The 19190-nt window shown below is 43.3% G+C and overlaps 2 protein-coding genes across 10 annotated transcripts in view; one reads left to right on the top strand and one right to left on the bottom strand.

Moving 5' to 3' along the window:
- Positions 1–7933, top strand: part of GSAP (gamma-secretase activating protein) — a 43439-nt gene extending 35506 nt beyond the window's left edge. The window contains exons 25-31 of the mRNA XM_068167378.1: positions 1421–1491; positions 2041–2135; positions 3215–3334; positions 4430–4491; positions 6307–6411; positions 6558–6651; positions 7628–7933. Of these exons, the coding sequence (XP_068023479.1) occupies positions 1421–1491; positions 2041–2135; positions 3215–3334; positions 4430–4491; positions 6307–6411; positions 6558–6651; positions 7628–7728 (648 nt within the window). The 3' untranslated portion in view covers positions 7729–7933. The remainder of the gene's footprint in view (positions 1–1420; positions 1492–2040; positions 2136–3214; positions 3335–4429; positions 4492–6306; positions 6412–6557; positions 6652–7627) is intronic.
- Positions 1–19190, bottom strand: part of CCDC146 (coiled-coil domain containing 146) — a 105984-nt gene that overhangs the window by 29131 nt on the left and 57663 nt on the right. For 2 of the 9 annotated variants that reach the window (XR_010990947.1, XR_010990946.1), the window contains exons 16-20: positions 13509–13637; positions 12148–12285; positions 10498–10752; positions 8972–9413; positions 3436–3579 (exon numbers count right to left, since the gene is read on the bottom strand). Coding sequence is in view for 6 of the 9 variants with exons in the window: in XM_068167349.1 (XP_068023450.1) it covers positions 9222–9413; positions 10498–10752; positions 12148–12285; positions 13509–13637 (714 nt within the window). In the remaining 3 variants the exon portion in view is untranslated. Of the gene's footprint in view, positions 1–3317; positions 3580–8936; positions 9414–10497; positions 10753–12147; positions 12286–13508; positions 13638–19190 lie in introns of those variants that run through there. The other 7 variants (XR_010990945.1, XM_068167357.1, XM_068167349.1 and 4 more) reach the window with 7 other exon arrangements.

Genomic DNA, 19190 nt, shown 5'->3' with positions numbered 1-19190 from the left:
GTCTCAGTGGGAATTGCTTCATCTGCTGAGGACGTCTGCAGAGTCTGAGTGTGCTTGGTGATCTCTCAGTCTATATGCCACCTAGCCTGCAGCAAGTGCTGCAGCTGTGCTCTCACCCTCCCCTGCAATCACTTTATCTTAGCACTACTCCATATCTGGTTTTCTCACTCCTTTAATTTCAGTGGAGCAGCAAAGGGGAACAATAACTTAGAGAAGCAGATGAACAGCCAGCCTGTGACACAGGCCATCTACTTGCACTTTCTCACTTGGGTTCTTTCATCAGTTTAGAGCACTTCTGGTACTTGCTCAGAAAAATCTTACATTGTACATCAGTCACCAGAAGGTGGTGATTCTGTATCAGGTAGCTGTGCAGGGCTGGATGGAATGGTGGAGAGTGGAAGCAAAAGGTGCTGCCTCATAGAGCTTTCTGGCCAGCATAGAGAGAAGAGCACTGGGGAGCGGTACTGAAGACTGATACTGCTGTTGCCTGTGAACATCTCCTGTGTCTCCTGTTCCTTAGTCTGCTAAGAGGCTGGAGAGGTCAGAACCAATGAGGAGAGTGGGAAAAGAGGATTCCTGGTTTCTGGCCATCTTGGGGGTTAAAAGGGTTTGTAAGTTCTCATGACACCTCCCTGCAAAACACAGGGCACTTGCTTCCTGGGAGTTTCCTGGGATTGGTTGATTAGTGCACTTTGAGGCCTAGAGATAAAAGGCATCTCAGTTCTGTTACTGAGACATGGAAGTGGTTACATGGGACACATGTGAGGGGCTGGCAAGGGAAGTGATTTCAGTTCTTTCATGAGTGGTTTCTCTCAGCTGCAGAAGCTTAGAAAGCCCACGTGAGAACAGGGCTTGTGGCTTTTGTACTGGAGGTCCATCTGGGAGCACAGAAACAACAGTGTGGGCCAAGGGATTGTGGTACTCTGTGTTGAGAGGAATTTGCTTGTCTCATCTTTCCTCCTTGCTAGGACTAGATTTTTGGTTCCTCCTGCAGGCTTTTTTTTCAGCAAACTGAACATTCAAATGTCTTCAGCATCATCCTGTTTTGTTCCTTGCCAAATGCTCAGCCACTTGGACATGAGATTTTTGCTTTCATGGCAAACAGCTCTTTGAAAATGTGATGCAAGAGCATGAGATCAGTTGATATCCAAGAAGCATGATGTCTTAAGATGCTTTATGTCTTACATAGTGCTCTGATGAGCTGTAAGCACTTGCTTTAAACTTCTGGGGTAGGACAATTCAGTCACAGTTCCAGTTTTAATCAGTGTCACATTTGAAGCCTCTAGGGCAAATGGATAAATAATGAAGGTGTAGTAGGGGTCTTGTGGTAAGTTTTTACCAGGCTGGTGTGTGAAATGCATGAAGGTCACACAGCTCCTGTGCTCAGGCTCTTGCAAACAGCCTTTCTCTTTTGTTTTAGCTGAATCTGGTACATCGGATAATGAAAGAAGTTTGGAGGAGACACCACCTTCATTCCTGCATCTTCTGCTTGTGAGCAAGTAATTTGTTAAACTTTACCACCTGATTTTTGAAAGATGGGCACAATAATTCTGGTCCTCAGCAGCCCTACTGGCTTGGACAGTCAGTGCTTACTCTGCTGGGAGGGTTGCTGCAACTGCCATGCAGTCCCCATAACAAAGGCGCTGGCCCTCTCCAAGCCAATGTGAATATTAATCATAGAGGCAGTTTTGTGACTGGAGTCCAAAGCTGCTGGGCTCACAGTGGTCTCGACTGGGTGTTTGGGACTGAACATCTCTAAGAGCCAGATCACTCACACCAGCACTTGAGTCACCTGCTGCTTGTACTAGGGACTGCTGAGAGACTGGTAGTGGAACTAAGGGAAAGGGGACACCACAGAGACTGTGTCAGCATGGAACAGCTGCTGCTGTAGACACCTAAGTAAACCATATAGCACCCCGTGGCAATTCACCCAGAATGCAGGGTGCACTAAGTGCAGATGCAGTTCGACAGAGCGACCCTGTCTCCAGGTGGGTGGGGGCATCTCAAAACACTGATGTGCTGCTGCTTTTTAAAACACAGTGAGGAGAGAGGGAGTGCAGGAGAGTTTGCTGTGTTCCACATCATGAGTCGGATCCTGGAAGCCACAAATGGCATGTGCCTGCCTTTGCCTCCTGGTAAGTCCTGTCTGTTGCTGGTTTAATCATCAGCAATCCTTCCTAGAAGAGCTCTAGCTGCAGAGCAAGTGTTAAGTTACCTTTGGTAGTACTGAAATCTGTCCAAGACAGTTAAGGTGGGGAATACCCTCCATGAACATATGCAAGTGAAACAACCCAACACTGAATAGTTACTACAAACAGTAACAACACATCAGAGGTATAGTTCTGTTGTCAGCCTCCAGTAGAATGCCTGAGCACAATCTTAGCTCAAAACTAAGATTTAGACTTTTCATTTATATATTCTTCGTGGGCAACTGGACTTGTAAGTGTAATGGGCAGCAAGGGAAAATTCTGTCCTACAGAAAAAAAAAAGCTTTTTCTGATGCTGCTGCCCTGATTATATTTTGAAGTTGTTGCTTTTCTAAAAGGATTACTTCCAGCCTTGCTGATCTTGATAGTAGACTTCAATTTCACAGCCCTCCTCAAAATCCCTTCCAGTCTTTTCAAAGCACTTGCTTAGTTTTGTTAGAATTTGAAAGCATTCAGAAGTCTTTTACCTGTTTGAATCTTTCTAGTTTACATTTCCTGATGTGTCTCCACTGTGTGAAACTGTTTGGGTGCGATCCGTTACACTGTGTGGGTGCAAATGGTGCCTTGTGATGACAAGAGCATTATGTGGCTGATAAGTAACAAACCCAAAGTCTTAACTCTGTTGCTGGGAATATGTGGGTGGCATCCATATACTAAGGGTGGTGAGGCCTCAGGTTTTGATTAATTAGGAAGAGAGAGGAATATAGAGAGAAATCAATAGAACAATTCAAATATAAGGCAACAGTTTGGACATATTTAATGGCTATGATTATAGTGACTGTGTTCAGTCCCCTTGGCTTTCCCTTTCTGACAGGGTTGTACTTGAGAGGACTTAAACCATGCCTGAGACTACAAGATTTTTGATGAACTGATTTCCTCACCGGATAGAAATTGAAATTAAGAAAAGTGGTTGCTTTTGCTTTAGCTAGAGTAATGCCAGTCCCTAGTACAGGCTTAGGGGAAACCCCAGCATGGTTGTACCACCCAAGTGTGTCTCCCTTTCACAGGTTTTCACACTCTGCACTTGGGGCTTGGTGTTCGATGTCTCCCTCTGCACACCCTCCTGCACTACATTGATATTGGAGTGCTGCACTTGACAGAAACCTGTGTAAGGAAGCTGCTGAAAGGTATAGTGAGTTCCCTGGCTCTCCTTTGTTGTCATCTGGCTAAACTGGGAGCAGTGGCCTTTAGCTGCTCAGACACAGAATTCCCTGCCAGTGAGACTCACCTCTTCTTGCAGTGCTGTTTCACTGATGATGGTGCCCAGCTGAGTGGAGAAAGTTAGAATTCCAACTGTAGGGCTGCCAGTGCAGGCAAGGAAATCCCCATTTGGAGAGCATCTGAGTTGATCATTTTACCACATGCAGCTTCTCTGTGAAGTGAATAATGAAGCTCATCATAAAACTTGCTGGAGATCTTTGTGATTATTTCTGGAAGTGACAAGGAAGTCAAGTCTGCTGTTCAGGCCTCAGCTTTTGCCTTCCTTGTGTTTGGAACCAGATAATCCTAGAGCAGGGATTAGGAAATGGCTAGAAGCTCTGTGCTGGGAAGTAATTTAAGAATAAGGAGACAAAACCCTGCCTGAACCAGCATCTTGATATTTTAGTAAATATTAAGCTTGTGGACATTTAAATATAGTGTAATGTTAACTGCAAATGGGAGTTAGAATGAGTTGTATAGAAACCTGTATAGTCCTCAAGAGCAGAGTGTGTCTGAATGTGGCTTTATCCTCAGGAGAAGCTAAGTACCTCATTTCTACAGAGGAAGCTTAGGGGCCTCAGAGTGAAATGGGAAGTGGGAGAAACTGGCAGTTGGCATCACATCTCTGTTAACTATCTTTTCTGCATCAGAAAGGATAGAACTGCAGCAGAAACTTCCTGGGATGCAGCAGTACTGTGGTAAGGTTCTCCAGCAGTAATGCATTTGATCACAGCTGCAGCCACATCCCCTTACAAAGAGGGGATTTCTTTGGTGTTCATGAAGAGGGACAACACAAGACACTGTGCCTGGTCTTGACCAATGAAATACTGTAAATGTGGGAAGTTACACTTAGTCAAAACAGGTTTGAATGATTAAGTTAACTAAAATGGTGATGTTATCTACAAATACACAGGAAAATAATTATCTGAAGGCTATAAATGTAAACAACTCTGCAGTGAAAAGTGACAGTTCAAAGTTTTAGTTATTGTGGTTACTGGTGTTTTGGGCTTTCTTCTTTCTAGATCTGGATGACACTGAGCAGAATGAGAAGCTGAAGCTCAGTATTGTCATGAGGCTTCCTGAGGTAACCAATGACTTTGGATGACATTTCTTGAATCATGGAACTCATAGGAAATTCTTCCCTGTGATCAGGATCAAGCCAATGGAAGACTTACCTCTGAATATAATAGGGCACAAAGATCACCTGAACCTCCAGTTTCTCCATCTGCTGCTTATGACCTTTGGGGTACTAGATTTGTCCATGGTGGGATCCATGCAGGGGTCAGAGGACTGAGACTGTTGTGCATGAAGCTATAAGGCTTTAATGGTGTATGGGGTTTGTGTGTGTGGTTTTGAGCATCCACAAATGCCCTTATTTGTGACCTCTGCACTTGGCTTTATGTATTTTATCAAATATGTTCAAAAGCTGATAGAGTAAAAGCTGTAAAATCTGATCCTGTCAAATCTGTCAGGAGCTGAACTACAAAAACTCCTCTGAAGTTCCCAGCTTTGTCCACTGATAAACTTGACTTGTTTAGCCACATGCTGGGACTACCTACTGATGCTCCATTACAAGTTGAGCAGAATGAGAGATTGACTTCCCCTTCCCCCCACCCCGTTGTTCTTAGTGCACAGCACTGCAGAGGAAACACTGGGTGAGCAGAGGAAAAGTAGGGATCTCCCCTCAGGAACTGCCTTGCTGCGAAACAGGCTTTTCTCAGCATAAGTTTCTTATTGTTTGCTCATTATGGGCTCTGACATACAGTTCAGAGGGCCAGAAGTGCCACTTGGGTTTTCCTCTAACAAGGGCTTCTTTATTTGACAGCAGTTTTGAAAAGGGGCAGTGAAGAGGAGCCCCACAGGAGGCTCTTTGTCCTCTGTCTTGTTTTGGTCAGGGGTTGGTGAGCTGGGGTCAGTGCGGGGCCCCTCTGTGCTGTCAGCTCCAGGCCTGGTGGGTGGGGAGCTCCATTTCAACTGCACTTGGATGTGAAGAGCTGGGAGGAACTTCAGGGCTGTGCACTGCCAGTTCTGCACAGCAGACTCAGTGCCTTACTGTGTCTATTTACAGCCTTGGGGGAAAACGCAGAGAATAGTTTGTTTGCCAAAAGGGGACACTTTGGGGTGAATTGAGCTATTTTGAGCAGGGTTTATTCAGTAGATGACTTCAGCTGCATCAGAAGCAGGCATCATTGAAGCTGTCCAGTATTTCTAAATGAATTCTTTCAGTAGTCTGTGCTGCAGTACAGCTGACTGTGAGAGCAGGAGGAAGATCTAGGTGGGGAAAACAGCAGAAGTTGGAACTGGCTTTATTGTGTGTTTGTGTTGGTTAAGACTGGAAGCTTTGGGAAATCAGGACTTGAATCTCTTTTGCCTTTGGGAATGTGAATTGATGTTATTAATTCCCAGGATGGTGTCCTAAATAATGATGCAAATTCTGCTCACAGTATCTCTCCTTGTTGGCATTCTGCTTTTGTAAGAATCCTTAGGCTGAGCCTGAGCAAAGCTCTGTTCTGAACAGAGCACTGAGGAATGGGCCATCTGCGTTACTCTTTAGGAGAAGAGAAAAGGAGAAACAGTCATTTATCCTCAATTAATAGTTAAGTATACATGCAAAGTGGGACAGAGGCAATGGGGCACACCAATCAATAGAAACTTGCTGCATAGCTCAGTGGGTACTGAGCAGCAAAGGTTTGGTTCACAGCTATCTAAGAAAGGCTACAAATGATGACAGTTTATTGTCATAATTTCTTTTGTCTTCTATTGTCACTGTCTGAAAGCAAAGCATCTGTGATACAGCCTGGTTTTTGTTCCAGTGTTTTCCCTTGTCTTCCCCCTCCCTAAACGTCTGCTGTCCTGTGCTTACGTGCTCAGGTTTGGGGTTTTGTTTTTTGCCTACTAGGCTCTTGGTCAAAAGGTCCATCAGTTTTGGGCTCATCCCATAAATGCCAACCTCGTTGCACGGAAATACGTGAAATTTTTGCTGGAGAAGCTAGGGAACAGGCAGGTAAGGGCACAAAGTCATTTCACAAAGCTGCTGCTTTGACAGTGGTGAGATTCCTGGCTGCTCTGCAGGCTGTAAGACACTAAAGAGAATGCTGGACTTGGTACTGTGCACATTTCTGAACTAATCTGAAATGCTTTCCCTTACAGTGCAGTAGGCCTAGCCCTGAGAGGCTCTCAGTCCCTGTGGAGTTTTTGCCACTGAACTACCTGACCAATGTGTTGGCAGAGATAGAGAATCAAGGTACTGTTCCTTCTGTGATTGGGATATCAGTAGTTGTTACCCTCAGCTGTGCCCTGACTGTACTGACGTAACTGAGCTCTAGAACTCTAGAGATGGAACACTGTAGGTTTGGACATCTTTCTGCTGCTTAGGGCCATCAGGGCCTTCTTCACTGCAAGTCCTTCCATCCACATCCTCTGTGTTTGGAATCTTGTTAGGCAAGTTGTGTGTCTGAGAACACAAGTAGTGAAATGTGGTTCTTGTTCTGTGTTCAGATGGAGAGAAGGGCATGCTCCTGATTTATGCAGTGTGGTGCCTAAGGGGCAACCAAAATCAGACCTTCCACCTCAGGAAAAAGCACTCACAGCAGTAGGCCCAGAGGTACTCAGGAGGAACAGATTTATAATTTTTCAATGTTACTACTTTTTTTACAAACTAAATGTACCTTAGGGCACTTGCGTCAGAGTGAAGCAGCTGGAGATGTTCAGTTCCAGGGAAAACAAGGTCCATTAAGGCAAGTTTCAGGCTTTTTACATTGCTGCCTCTGCCTAGACTGGGGAACAAAGTAAAGTCAGGGCAAGGAGCTGGAGGCTGAAATAGGATTGTCCATGTCTGGACATCTTCCATTTTGGAGAAGAAAGAGTTAAACCATACAGAAGCATATGAGGATGTGCCCTGGGCCATTTTATGTACTTGCACTGACACAGCCATGATGCTGAAATCTTTTCTTGGATCTCTCCAGTGTAGAATTAGTATGGAAGTCCCTAGCAGCCTCCAGAGATGGTCACAGCTTTCCTGCAAGCAAGGTACCATTTACTTGTGTCCCTCTTAGAGGGAAGCTTCTGCTGTGGGTGAGCATCCAAAATGGGTATTTTGTGCAGATGGAAAGACAGGCCCATCTCTGGGCCTGAGATGGAGATGTTGAACAGGCTTCAGGACTAAGTTTTGGAGAACACTGAGGAGTTTAAATGCTGACTGCCTCACAATGTTGTTCTAGGTGTGCATCCACATGAAAACCAAGATCCTGTTAACGTCAGATTTGTAGAGGAAACAGCACTCAAACACACTGTGGCGCTTCTGGGCCTCAAGTATTCCTGAAAAAAGCAGCAGCTGAAGAAAACTGCCTGGGTTACTCCTTCTGTGAAAGCATTCACACACACACGACCAACTCTTTTGTTTGGTTGGAATGCCAGCTTGTTTTGTGTAGCCACTGTTACCGATGTAAACTACTCAAAATACTGCTTGGTGCAAGTTTTTTAGGCTGAAATCACTGACTTCTAGAGAAATCCTAGAGAGATTTATCTGACACAAACCCAGGTTTCCAGCAGGAGAGATCTGGTTTCACTGGTTTGTCCTGAAGTGGTCAAATAAATGCAGCTACAGCAGGTAATGAAACGGGCTGTGAAAATTGGTATCGCTGATAGTTATTTTAACCAGATAGTCCTGAAAAAGATAATCCATAAACTGGGCACTGTTTACTCATTTAGATTCATAGAATGATTTCTTGCTGTGGCCATGTGCTACAATCCTCCTGCCTTTGAGCTGGATTCACATAGGTCCCTTTTGGAATTATCATGAAATAGCATCCTAAAAAGCATGTGACAGGACTTTGTTTTCTTGAAGATATGTGAAATTTGTTGTAAGCAATACAGGGTAAGAAAAAAAGCTCTTTAGGAATTTACCTTAACTGTGCCTTTGACAGATTTTTACTCAGTTCATTTGGTACAACTTTTAGTGTTACAGTTTCAGCTTCATTTCTTTTTGAAGCTGATGGAGGTTGGTTTGCCTTAATTTTCAACTTTAATGTATATATGACTGAACCAGTGTTTGCTTTTCTTAGTTTTATGTTCTGGACTGTGCCATTAATTTAAAACAGTAGATTGCTATGCAGAGAGAATCTGAAGTTCTGATGTAAGATTGCTGCAGTCTTCACTGGATTTAAAACAACTCTATCAAAACTTGCTGATACTGATAGATTTTTTTAAGATGTTTCAACAACAGCCCCTGATATTCTGTCAGAACAGTGTCCAAACTGCTCCCTGTTCCTTACCAGTGAAATAAAATGACTTGGTAAGTTGGTGGTCATTCCCTTGTCATTACCATCAGTGGAGAGCTTCATTTTCTCAGTAACTGCATGGAGGGCAGGAATATTTTTCTCAATATAATTGAAATCTGTCTGGCAAGTGTAAACTCCAGCCAAGCCTGCAGCAAGTGGGGTGGGTGTGTTTGTGTGAGTGGTGGGGACTCTATTTCTATTATATTAATAAGAGAAGATTTTTGTAACTTTTTTTGTTTTAAGGAAATGTATTATAAAATATAACTGGATACAATAAAACCTCACCTGGAAACAAAAGAGCCTTAGTATGACGACCTCTCATTTTTCTTAAAGCACTGCACTGCATTTGGGATACCAGGCTCCTCATAGGCAGAAGGGTCACTGACTCTTCAACTATGCTGTAGTATCAACTCTTGTTTCTGACATGGCGTTTGGCTAAACACCAAGGGCCATTGTTTCAGTGCAGTGTAAATGCTGCTGACCCTTCAGATCCAGCTGCTGGTAATAGCCTCTCCTGCTTTCAGGTGCTGTCTGTTCAGACTTCAATGGGCTTCACAAGAGGCTTTCTGAAATGTCTCATATTTGAACCAGGCTCACTTGGTTTGAAAGGAGCCAGAGCACCGTAGGGCCGTGGCACCAGGAGGCTGAATTCATCATCGGGGATGTAGGCGGTTGGGCGCTGCACAGCTGTGTGCATGTTTGCAGCTTCTTCCTCCTCTGCAGCATGCTGTGGAAGAAATGCACTTTGATTGCTTACTGCTGGCTGTGAAACTCCAGTATTTTCCTAAGCCAACCTACAGAATGCCTGACAAAGGAAGTGCCATTGGTTTTTCCTGAGCAAAGCAGGAACCCCAGAGGGCTGCTGATTGTTCAGGGAAAGGAAAGTGTGAATTGTTCCCCACTTAGACCTGGGTGCACAATTCAAGCCTGCAGTGCCTCTGCCACTTGTGAAGAAAACAGATTAGATGAGCTCTTAGGTGGTGGTATAAGTGTGCACAGAACAGGGACAATATAATAGCTCTGTGCTTTAAACCATGGCTGTGCTCACGCTGACTGCAGCTGTTGCTAAATACAGTTACTGCAGTGAGCTTCTACCACGGTCCTGAAAGGGAAGCATCTTCAGCATAAAAAATGTTAGTGACTGAGATGTTTGTTCTCTAAACCAGTTTTACTGCAGCACTTTTAGTGTATACACAGTGTATTCCTCTCCCAGCATTGTGTGCCTTTCAGAGTCCCTTGGAGTAATCAGCTAAAGGGTTTACAAAGCAAAGCTAATTCCCCAGCAGCAAGTGTTTTCTCTATACACATCTGATTTCTATGCTATTTTTTCTCTTCTGGGAGTTCTCTGCTCTAGGTTCATTGGTGGTCTCAACTAGGAAGGCATACTATCCAGCAGGGTAGAATCTGAAGCACTGATAAGCTGTCTTGCCCAGCAGTTTGATTTCTTCCTACTTCTGATCTGATGTTCACTGCAGCTGGTACATGGGAAATGCAAATCAATATTCCTGAGCCCCACACCCAACCTTTTGCAGCATTAGTTTGAAATCAAATGGGATCTAAGCCTTCCTTTTGGTGTATTCTTTCCTAAAGATTCAATGACCAGGGCTAAGTGGTGTGCCTGAGTGCAGTTATAACTCCCAAACCCACAATATTTCACTTCACTGCTTGGCTCCATCTGTACTGTTGTCTCCACTGACTCCTGCAGCTCTCTGTTAGGCAGCAAGCAGCTGCTCAGTGAGCTAGCATAGTTTTTTTCTGAAAGAAAAGCAGTGAAACGAGGAGGTTGAAGATCTAAGTGCAGCATGACTAACCTTTACCTTAGCTCTGGCTTCAGCTGCTGCTTTTTGCATCTTCTTGTTGCGTAAGATCTTCAACCATTCATTTTCTGTTTCTTTGGGAGGGCGAAGGCCTTGATCTATCCTTGATGAAACAGTCATCAAAAACTGTTCTTTGTCTCTCATTTCCTGCTGGAGTTTAGTGGCAAGTGCTTGTTTCATGGATACCTCTGCAACAAGAGCCATCACCTGCCGGGTTCGGTCCTTTATCTTCTTCTGCATTTCATTTGTCTGGAGGAACAATTGCATGTTGCTAAAGCTTCCCTTTAGACACTCAACAGGGCATGCTACTTAGGCCTAAGTACAAATAAATATAACTTGACAGGGTTTTAAAAGTAGTGTGCTTGACAATCACGTCATGGAATAGGACCAGTCAGAACCACAGAAGTGGGCAGCTTAGGAAGTCCCATTCACTCCAAGACACAGGAAAACAAGTTAGTAATTCCTGCTGCCTTTCTTGGCTTAACAGCAAAACTCCCACTGTCCTCAAAGACCTGGTGCTCTGATTCTCACTTTCTGTAAAATTAACTTCCACAGAAAGGTGCAAGAAGCCTAATCCTTACAAGACAATTGAGAGAGAATGTAGATGGAGCAGGGCTGTGGGTTGTGAAGTTATCCTTTGCAAGATGATGACCAGAAAAAGAACAGGACAGGAATCCTTGAGTCTGAGTGGAGATGATTTAAAGAACAAATCCCTAACCCACAGCAAAACTGAAAGGCTCTTTTCTGACTGACAGGAATGGGGACAATCAGAGCAATTGTGCTTGTAACTTATGGCACACTGCCATTTTTACAAGAGTTTATTAGCCAATGGCAGTTATTTGGGTGTGTGAAATCACGTCACTACTTGTTTGGGAAAAAATATTTATTGAAAAGATTTGTTTAAAGCCTGAGTGCCAAATTTAACACCTAAGTAAAGGCACCAAAATTAAATAAATAGAAAAATCAGCAGCCCTGGCCCTGTTTTACATTAATTATTTAACTTTTTTTTTTTTTCTTTATATCTTTTACTCTATTTAGAGCTTTTTCGTGAAGGACATGGTGTGGGTCAGAGGATTTTTGCTATGGCAGCTAAAAGGAAATAGCTATAACTATATAAAAGCAACAGTACTGAAAATGCTGTGTTGTTCTTGTATGGTTCTCCCTAGCTAAACAACAAGGAAACCTTTAGCCAGATGTCAACTTTATCTTTTCATGTGATGGAGTAGAATTCAGCTGCCTCAGCTTTATGTCTTTTCAGCCTTTGGTATGTTTGTTGTGGAAAGGCTGTTAAGTAGACTCATCGGATGGCTTAGGTTGGAAGGGACCTTAGAGGTCATCTACTCCAATCATGTGCAAAAGGAGGGTTCTACAAGTTTGCAAGCATTTACCTGAGAACTAATCCCAGACTTTGATGAGAGGAGCTATTTATGGTACACCTTTCAAAGGCAAAGTGCAGTCACTTACTGCTTCTGGTTTGCCTGTGTTACTGTTACTACTAAACGGCTACAATTTCTGAAGACTAACTTGATTTGTCTCTCACTATTTCCAGCCACTTTAGTAATCTACAAGTGAGTCACCTTACTTCTTGCCCAGATATTTCATTTCTCACAGGCCAGCTTGCAGAATGTGCAAAGCCCTTCTTACCCTTTTAGCCAAGAGCAGTGCTTTCTGATTCCTGTTTGCTGCCATGGCGCGGATTCCATCTGTCAGCCTGGAAATGTGCTCATAGAGAATATCTTTTTCCAGTAACAACTTCTCCTTCTGCAGCAGCTCTGCCTCTAGCTGTAGTGAGAAGGTGTATACAGGGTCTAGGTGAATGACAGAGGAAGGTGCAGCACAAGGTGTTCCAGCAGTTGCATTGAGAGCTGCTGAAATCATGCTGGTGAACAGCTAGAAGTAATTCCTCAAGGCCTTTATCCTCTCTGCCAAGTATCAGGCCCCAGTTGGTTTCACTTGGTTACTGTCTCTCACACAGCTCTTCCATAGCAGACTTGGCCCTTTTGGGAGCAGGGAGTTACACCAGCACTATTGCTGCCTTGCTGTGATTTTCTTGAAAGCAATGGGGGTTTTACAGTGGTTTGTTTGGGGCTTTTTAAAAATCTTCTGGCTCTTTGAGTTGAGAATAATGAGAAGGTTTCAGCTCTTGCTTTAAATAACTTCTCTGTGCTGCCACCAAAACCAAAAGAATGTAGGAGGTGCAAAGACTACGAAAGTCCTGTGCAACTAAAAGGACTTCCAAATCACAAAGAGATTGGAAGAGAGCACTTAACCTTATCTCAGGAGTCCAAGCAACCTGGCTTTTTAACATGGAGGTTGCTGTGTTGTAGCCTGCTTGGCTAGGCAGAGTTCCTTCCTGTGAAGGAATATGGGACAGTAAAGCAAAAAGCTCAGGTAATTAAACCAGAAGTGTTCATGGTAAATCCTTACAAACTGGATTTCACCAGGAGGACTTAATTATATTCTGCTCCAAGCTTGCCATTACCTTAACACTTTCACAGCCCCACCTCAATCCTAAACATTAAACCTAGAGAGGGGACTTTTGTGCCCCTGCAAAGGGAACAGACAACAACAGCTAAGAAAATACCACAGCTGCCCCTTCCCTTTCTTTTCCCCCATATGCCATACAGGAGGTGCCCTGAATTAGCTTTCATATGAATTTCATTTTGCAGCCTCTCCTGGCAGCTACTGACAATGGTGCAGTCAGGTGTGCAGCTGCTTGGCTGGCCTAGCTGCCACTTCCATGCAGCTTTCCATGCACTTCTGTGGATCCCTGTTTACTGTGGAAACAAAGCAGTCCAGCCAGAAGATAGATGTTTGTTTGATTCTGTCATGTATGAAGACTATGCTAAGAGGGCAGTAGGACTGCCTCCTGCTCACAGCCCCTGCAGAGGTGAAACAGCTCACAGCCAGCTGCAAGAGGACAGCTTTATTAGCAATTTGTTATCACAGAAAGTGTATTTCTAAAAATCCAATATTTGATTGTGGAAAGTGAGAAGTAATGTTACCTGCTCAATCTTTTTTATCAGCTCAGGAGGAGATGGGTCCTTCCCTCTCAAGTCTCGCTTTCTACGCTCATTTGTGGGCTCAGCCAAGATGTCCTCCATGTGTTTAATCCTGTCCTTGCACTGGGAATGCTAGCAAACAGAAAGACACCACAGTTATTTTTCCAGCCAAAAAGCCCAAAGCTTTGCTGTTACTGGGTGACAAGAGAGGGATGGTCTCCATGTGTCTGACCTACAGCAGGAGAACTGCACAAACATAGCTGGGGTGGCTGCACAGCCAACACCTGGACTTGGAAGTGGGACTCCAGCCTTGCTGGGAGATGCTTGGGGTGATTGGGCAGTGTAGGACTAAGCAAAATGATTCTGGTCAAACATTAGGAACCATTTCCCTACAAAACCGGAGATGGCTGTCTGCCATAATGCTGTCCTACTGCTAGTGAATGACAGTTTGAAAAGCAGGAGACTGTCCCAAAAGGTCATCTACAGAGTGCACTAACATAAATCAGCTTCATCTTACTAGTGTTTTAGATGTTTTGCACACTTGTTCCTTTGAGCCCTTCTCCATGTGCAGCACAACCATCTGTAATTGTGTATTACTAACTCAGCGACCCAGAAGAGGCTTTTCTGAGTCACTAGGTATCATGACAAGAGTCCTAGACCACAAGATGATTATTACATGCTGAACATGTTTGGTAGGTCAGGAAAAGGCTGTCTTGAGGCCTGATTACCTTCACCTTCTCCTGGGTGGCCTGGATGGAAAGCACCTGGGGGTCCTCTGAGAATCCCCACCTAACTCACCCCCAGATCTTGATCCTGCAGACTTTAACAGACAAGGTGTCCTTGCACTAGGAAGGAGGGAGGATACCACAGAAGTTAATGAGCCTTTTTATTTTTTTTTTCTTTCAAGGAACTACAGTGTTGTACTTGCAGGGCATAGGAAAACCCTGCTGTCTGCCAGAAATTCAGTCCCACCTGCTGCTTTTTCCACAGGCTCCTTCTTTATCCTCCAGAACAGACTGTTTGAGGTGGAAATTTTCTTTTATTCCCTACAATCTTCTATTGTACCCACAAGATCTATTTAGGGATGTAGGAAGGATGCAAGTGCCTGACACTGGTTGCAAATCAAATCTGAAAGTCTCACTTCCCTGCTGGTTAGCAGTAAAGCTCTCATCCCTACAGGCATCCAGCTTTTCAGTGTTAAAGTTCTCAGGCATGTGTCCTGAAGTGACTCAGTGGTGGCAGTGAGCTATGTGGTGCTCTTGGGACCCAGAGAGGCAGGTGTTCCCTGACCTTTCTGATGTGAGAGTTTCCCATGGAATAATACTTTCCAGAATACACCAGATGGACACCGGTGCTTTGTGTAAATACCCACTGAAGAAGTGACTGGGCCCATTTCTTCATGTTTGGATTTGCAAGACTGACAGTGCTGAGGTTTTGTGCTTTGATATGCACCTGAACATCTGTCAGTACATTGTCGTTCCAACCTTAATCTATTAGTGCTAACCTACCATGACCCAAACAAGTTGATCTAAATGCTGTCAAATGCAGGTGATGATATTGTTAAGGAAACAAGTGGTCAGTGGCTCTTAGGAGCAGTCACCAGAAAGACAAAGTAAATGTTTACATGTTGCTACCGGGATGGGGTTTGTCACTGGGAATTATCAAGTCATGTTTAACTGGCAAAGGGAAAACTGACAGATCTTGGGTGAACACTTGTCTTAAACACTTCTTTTTCTGTTAAAAGAAGCCTCATGAAGCTCCTTCTTTCATGTTTTGTCTGAGAGCAGGCAAAGTAAAAACCTTAAATAACTGTAATGAAAGATTTCCTTGTCATGTCATGACTCAGTTTACAGTGACTGCCAGCTAGGTACTTGTTACAGTTTGAAGGGAGAACTTAAGCCTAGTCCATGACTGCAAAGAAGTAAAATAAATTACCACTGGATGTAAAAGGAAAATAATGATCAAGTCTATATAATTCATTGGATTGCTAATGGGAATACAGAGAGAGACATAACCAGCTCTTTCTCTCTTCTCTTCTTTTGTCACTTCTGCTTGCACCCTTCTCTCTCCTGTGGCCTTGCCAGGATATCTTTGTTTTGACTGCTGTGTGAGGTAATGGGAAGGAGGGAGGGAGTGGGGGAGGAGGTGAATGGGTCCCCTATATAATGTATATTTTGTACACAGTCATTGCATTTCATATTTCTAGATTGCATTTTGCTTGTAAATATAGCTTCATTTGCTTCCACCCTAAACTGAGATGGTCTGGCAATTTATTTTGGGGGGTAGTTTCTCCAAATTAGTTGGGGGGTAATTTCAACCCACCACAGTACTGAAAGGTTGAATGGAATTATAAACAACTAAGCCACAAGACCAATAATACATGGAGCGCATGAATGTAAGAGCAGGACCAGCACAAACAACAGGATGCAGCTATGCTTCCAGTGACGTTTCCTATCTGGGGCCACCCAGATAACCACTAACTCAGCTTAAAATGCCTTGCTGGAGGCAATAATACCTTAATGAGACTAGGCACAAGTCACCAAGTCAATTTTTGCATGATTGAATAGTTACATTAGAGAAGAAGGACTCCTGTAGCAAAACCACTGTCCAAGATAGTAAATTAACCCAGCTGACATAAAAAGCTTCATGTTAAACATTGGGCTTCGTTTCTTGGTTTTCAATACACTGTGAATCAGGAGTGATTAGATGCAGGCTAATCTGTAAGTCCAGAAAGCAAAGCACAATTAGAGATAAGCACACTGCTGTGTCTGTGTCAGGGATCTGACCATATGTATCTTTATTGTCTCCTGTTTGTGGTGTTTTCCTTGGACAGACTTTATCTCACTTCTGAGAGACTCTAAGTCTTAAAAACAAGGCCCCAATCTTGGAGTGGATTTGATAGAGATGATGAGAAAAGGCCCTGCCAGAAGGGCTTTCTATATCTGAAGGTAATCAGTCCAGAGGCATTCTTGAAGGATGGACAGACAAGAAGGAGTGCATGCCAAGACAAAGGAACTGCTCTGAATAGGTGGAGATCTGGTGCTTATTTTGGAAATGCCAGAGAAGGCAGGTGAGGTCTGCAGGGCATTAGGGCAGACATCATAACTGCTTTTAAAAATAGCAGGGGAAAGAAGCTATGGAACCACAGAAAACTTTGTTTTTTTGGAGAACAAATCTGGAAGAAATCATTCAGCTTGCTTTGTAGGCAGCTAGAAAAGGAAAAGAATAGGAGTCACAGCCAACACAAGTATGTTGAGTCGTGCCACACCAAACCCACTTCCTACAATGATAATTTAACAGGTCTGAGGATGACAAATAATACATCTGAATTTTTACATAGCTTCAATATTGTTTCATATGACACATACACAAGGTAAGGAAATGGATTCTTGATGAAAATTAAAGTACTGTATCAGCAGAATGAGATTAAGCTGAAACAGACTGCAAACCCTTTTTGGAGGAGAAGATTCAGAATTACCCTGTCCTGAACAAAAGGGATAATATCCAATAACAAATGCAAGGTACATGTAGGCAGGAAAAATTACCTGTACAAATATAGACTTGAGGCCATCTGATCAGATAGACTTTCTTCAGAGAAGGCTCTGGTTGCTACATGCAGAACCAATATGGCACCTTGCAAGAAAGGCTCCCATCCTATCTGCGCACAAAAACATCAATATAACCTGCAAGATGCCTGAATGAATTCTCTCACTCTCAGCTAATGCTATTAGACACTGCACCTCAAGAAAAATAATGACCAAGTTCCCAGAAATAAAGGAAATATTGAAAGAGAATGATGTAAGAAAAATCTGTAAGGGCTGATTAATTGAAACAGGAAAAGGATGGGAGAGGTAGATGATTAACTTTCTTCCATTAACAAGAAAGAGAATGATCCATTTATCATGTCACTGGTAGATAGAATACAAATCAATGCAGCAGGAAAGATCCAGGATAAAGGTTAAGAAAATCCTTCCACTCTTAAGAAAGGACTAGGATAGCTTGCTGAGGGACTGGGTGATGGCTTGAAAGCATGGCTTAACCCTTAGCAATGACAGGCAATCTGTTGCTGGAGCAGGAGCAGGACTGCCTGGATGAACTCTCTACCTCTCTACTAGGCCCATTTTTCTGTGGTTGGGATAATGTAGTCTGGAGTTGTAGTAAAACTTGGCCAAATGCCTCAAATAAATGGTTGGTGCCTTTATGCTAGCTGAACTCTGAGGCACTGAAGTTCCATATACAGCATCTTGACAGCTCAGCAGTGTTGAACTAATTAATGATTAATGCTAAGCATTTCTCATTGATGCATGAAGGCAGATTAGTTTTCACAGGTCACTTCAGCCAGCAGGAACAGTTCCCTGCTGTGCAGCCCCAATTAAAAGTTACATAGTTTCATGACCAGAGAAAACCACTTTAGGATCTCACTAGGCGGTTTTTGTGCTAGATAAAGGAAGTACCTGTAAGTATTTATGATTGTAATGTTTTACATTCACAGTAACGGGAATACCTAGTCCATGTTATTAGCACTTTTGCATTTCACTATTTTCAGAAATTTCACTAGTATTCCCTAGCTGAAGCCTACTCACCCATGCTCTGCTCTCTTGGGGAAGTATGCAAGTTCTGCTGAAAAGCACATTGGTGGAACATGCATCAGGCTGGTGATCAAGCAGCTCATGTGGAATAGAGGAGTCCCAGGTGACATTTTTGTTCTGTCTGAATTGGCACACAGCCCTGAGCTGTGCTTTTGCAGTAGGGTACCACAGCCACCCAGACAGGGGTGCAGCTTCTGCAGCCTATTGCTGATTAAAGCATGTGGTGAGAATACTGGGACTTAGATTCAAACAGTGTCTCTGTAAGAGTCAAAATATCTCAAGTGCAAGCAACAAATACTGAAATCTTTTCTATTTTGTAAGGCTGAATCTTGTTTTCCTTTCAGATCTCTCTATATGTTTGAAGTATTACCAATTATGTATATCTGTTGTTGGAAAAATCCTTCAGCATTTAGTACTAGAACGTTAAATTCACCTGTGGAGTGAGAAAAAGAAAGAAAGGTCTGGGGTAATGGGAAGGGTGGGAAATGCAGGAGAGCAGGGGAAAAAAAAAATATTGGAATAAGATGGCAAAACGTGAACAATACCAAAGATTTAAGGAGACAGGAAGGGTAAGTAAAGTGAAGAAGAAAATGTAAGAGGTACAGGTATGGGATTCAGCCTAATTCAGATGATCTAAACTGTATTTTAATTGTAGATGCCTTTTGAAGCACTCTTATGATTCAAAGTTTCCCATACCACTGATGAGGTGAGAGAATAAAGACCTCCAAAAGGAATATTGCGCTCCCTAAGTACAGGTGTCAGGATCTCCCTCTGGAGGCTAAGGCATCCAATTCTTGCCACTAATAGAACTTGTTCAACTACCCACTCCCAACAGAAAGTTAAGGTTGGCATGCTGGCTCTTACACAAGGTCACAACAGTAGGGTTAAAAAATGAAGAGAAAAACTCAGAAATGAGATTTCCTATCTGCATGAAAGGACATCTGTGGGCCCCTTGACAGAAACTGGGGTTCTGTGGTGCACTGTTCAGCTGTCTGCACATTCATAATTAGCTAAATTGAAAGATAGACTAATGGTAGTACAAAAGGAGCTCCTGTTACAATTTCTTCAGATTTCCGCTTGGCTTCAGAGAATAGAA

This window comes from Melanerpes formicivorus, unplaced genomic scaffold (assembly GCF_026170545.1).
Source record: "Melanerpes formicivorus ecotype bairdi unplaced genomic scaffold, bMelFor1.0.p_v2 SCAF_3, whole genome shotgun sequence".
In the NCBI taxonomy this organism is placed as follows: Eukaryota; Metazoa; Chordata; class Aves; order Piciformes; family Picidae; genus Melanerpes; species Melanerpes formicivorus.
Note: the sequence above shows the minus strand (reverse complement) of the source record. Positions and strands in the feature narration are given on the sequence as shown.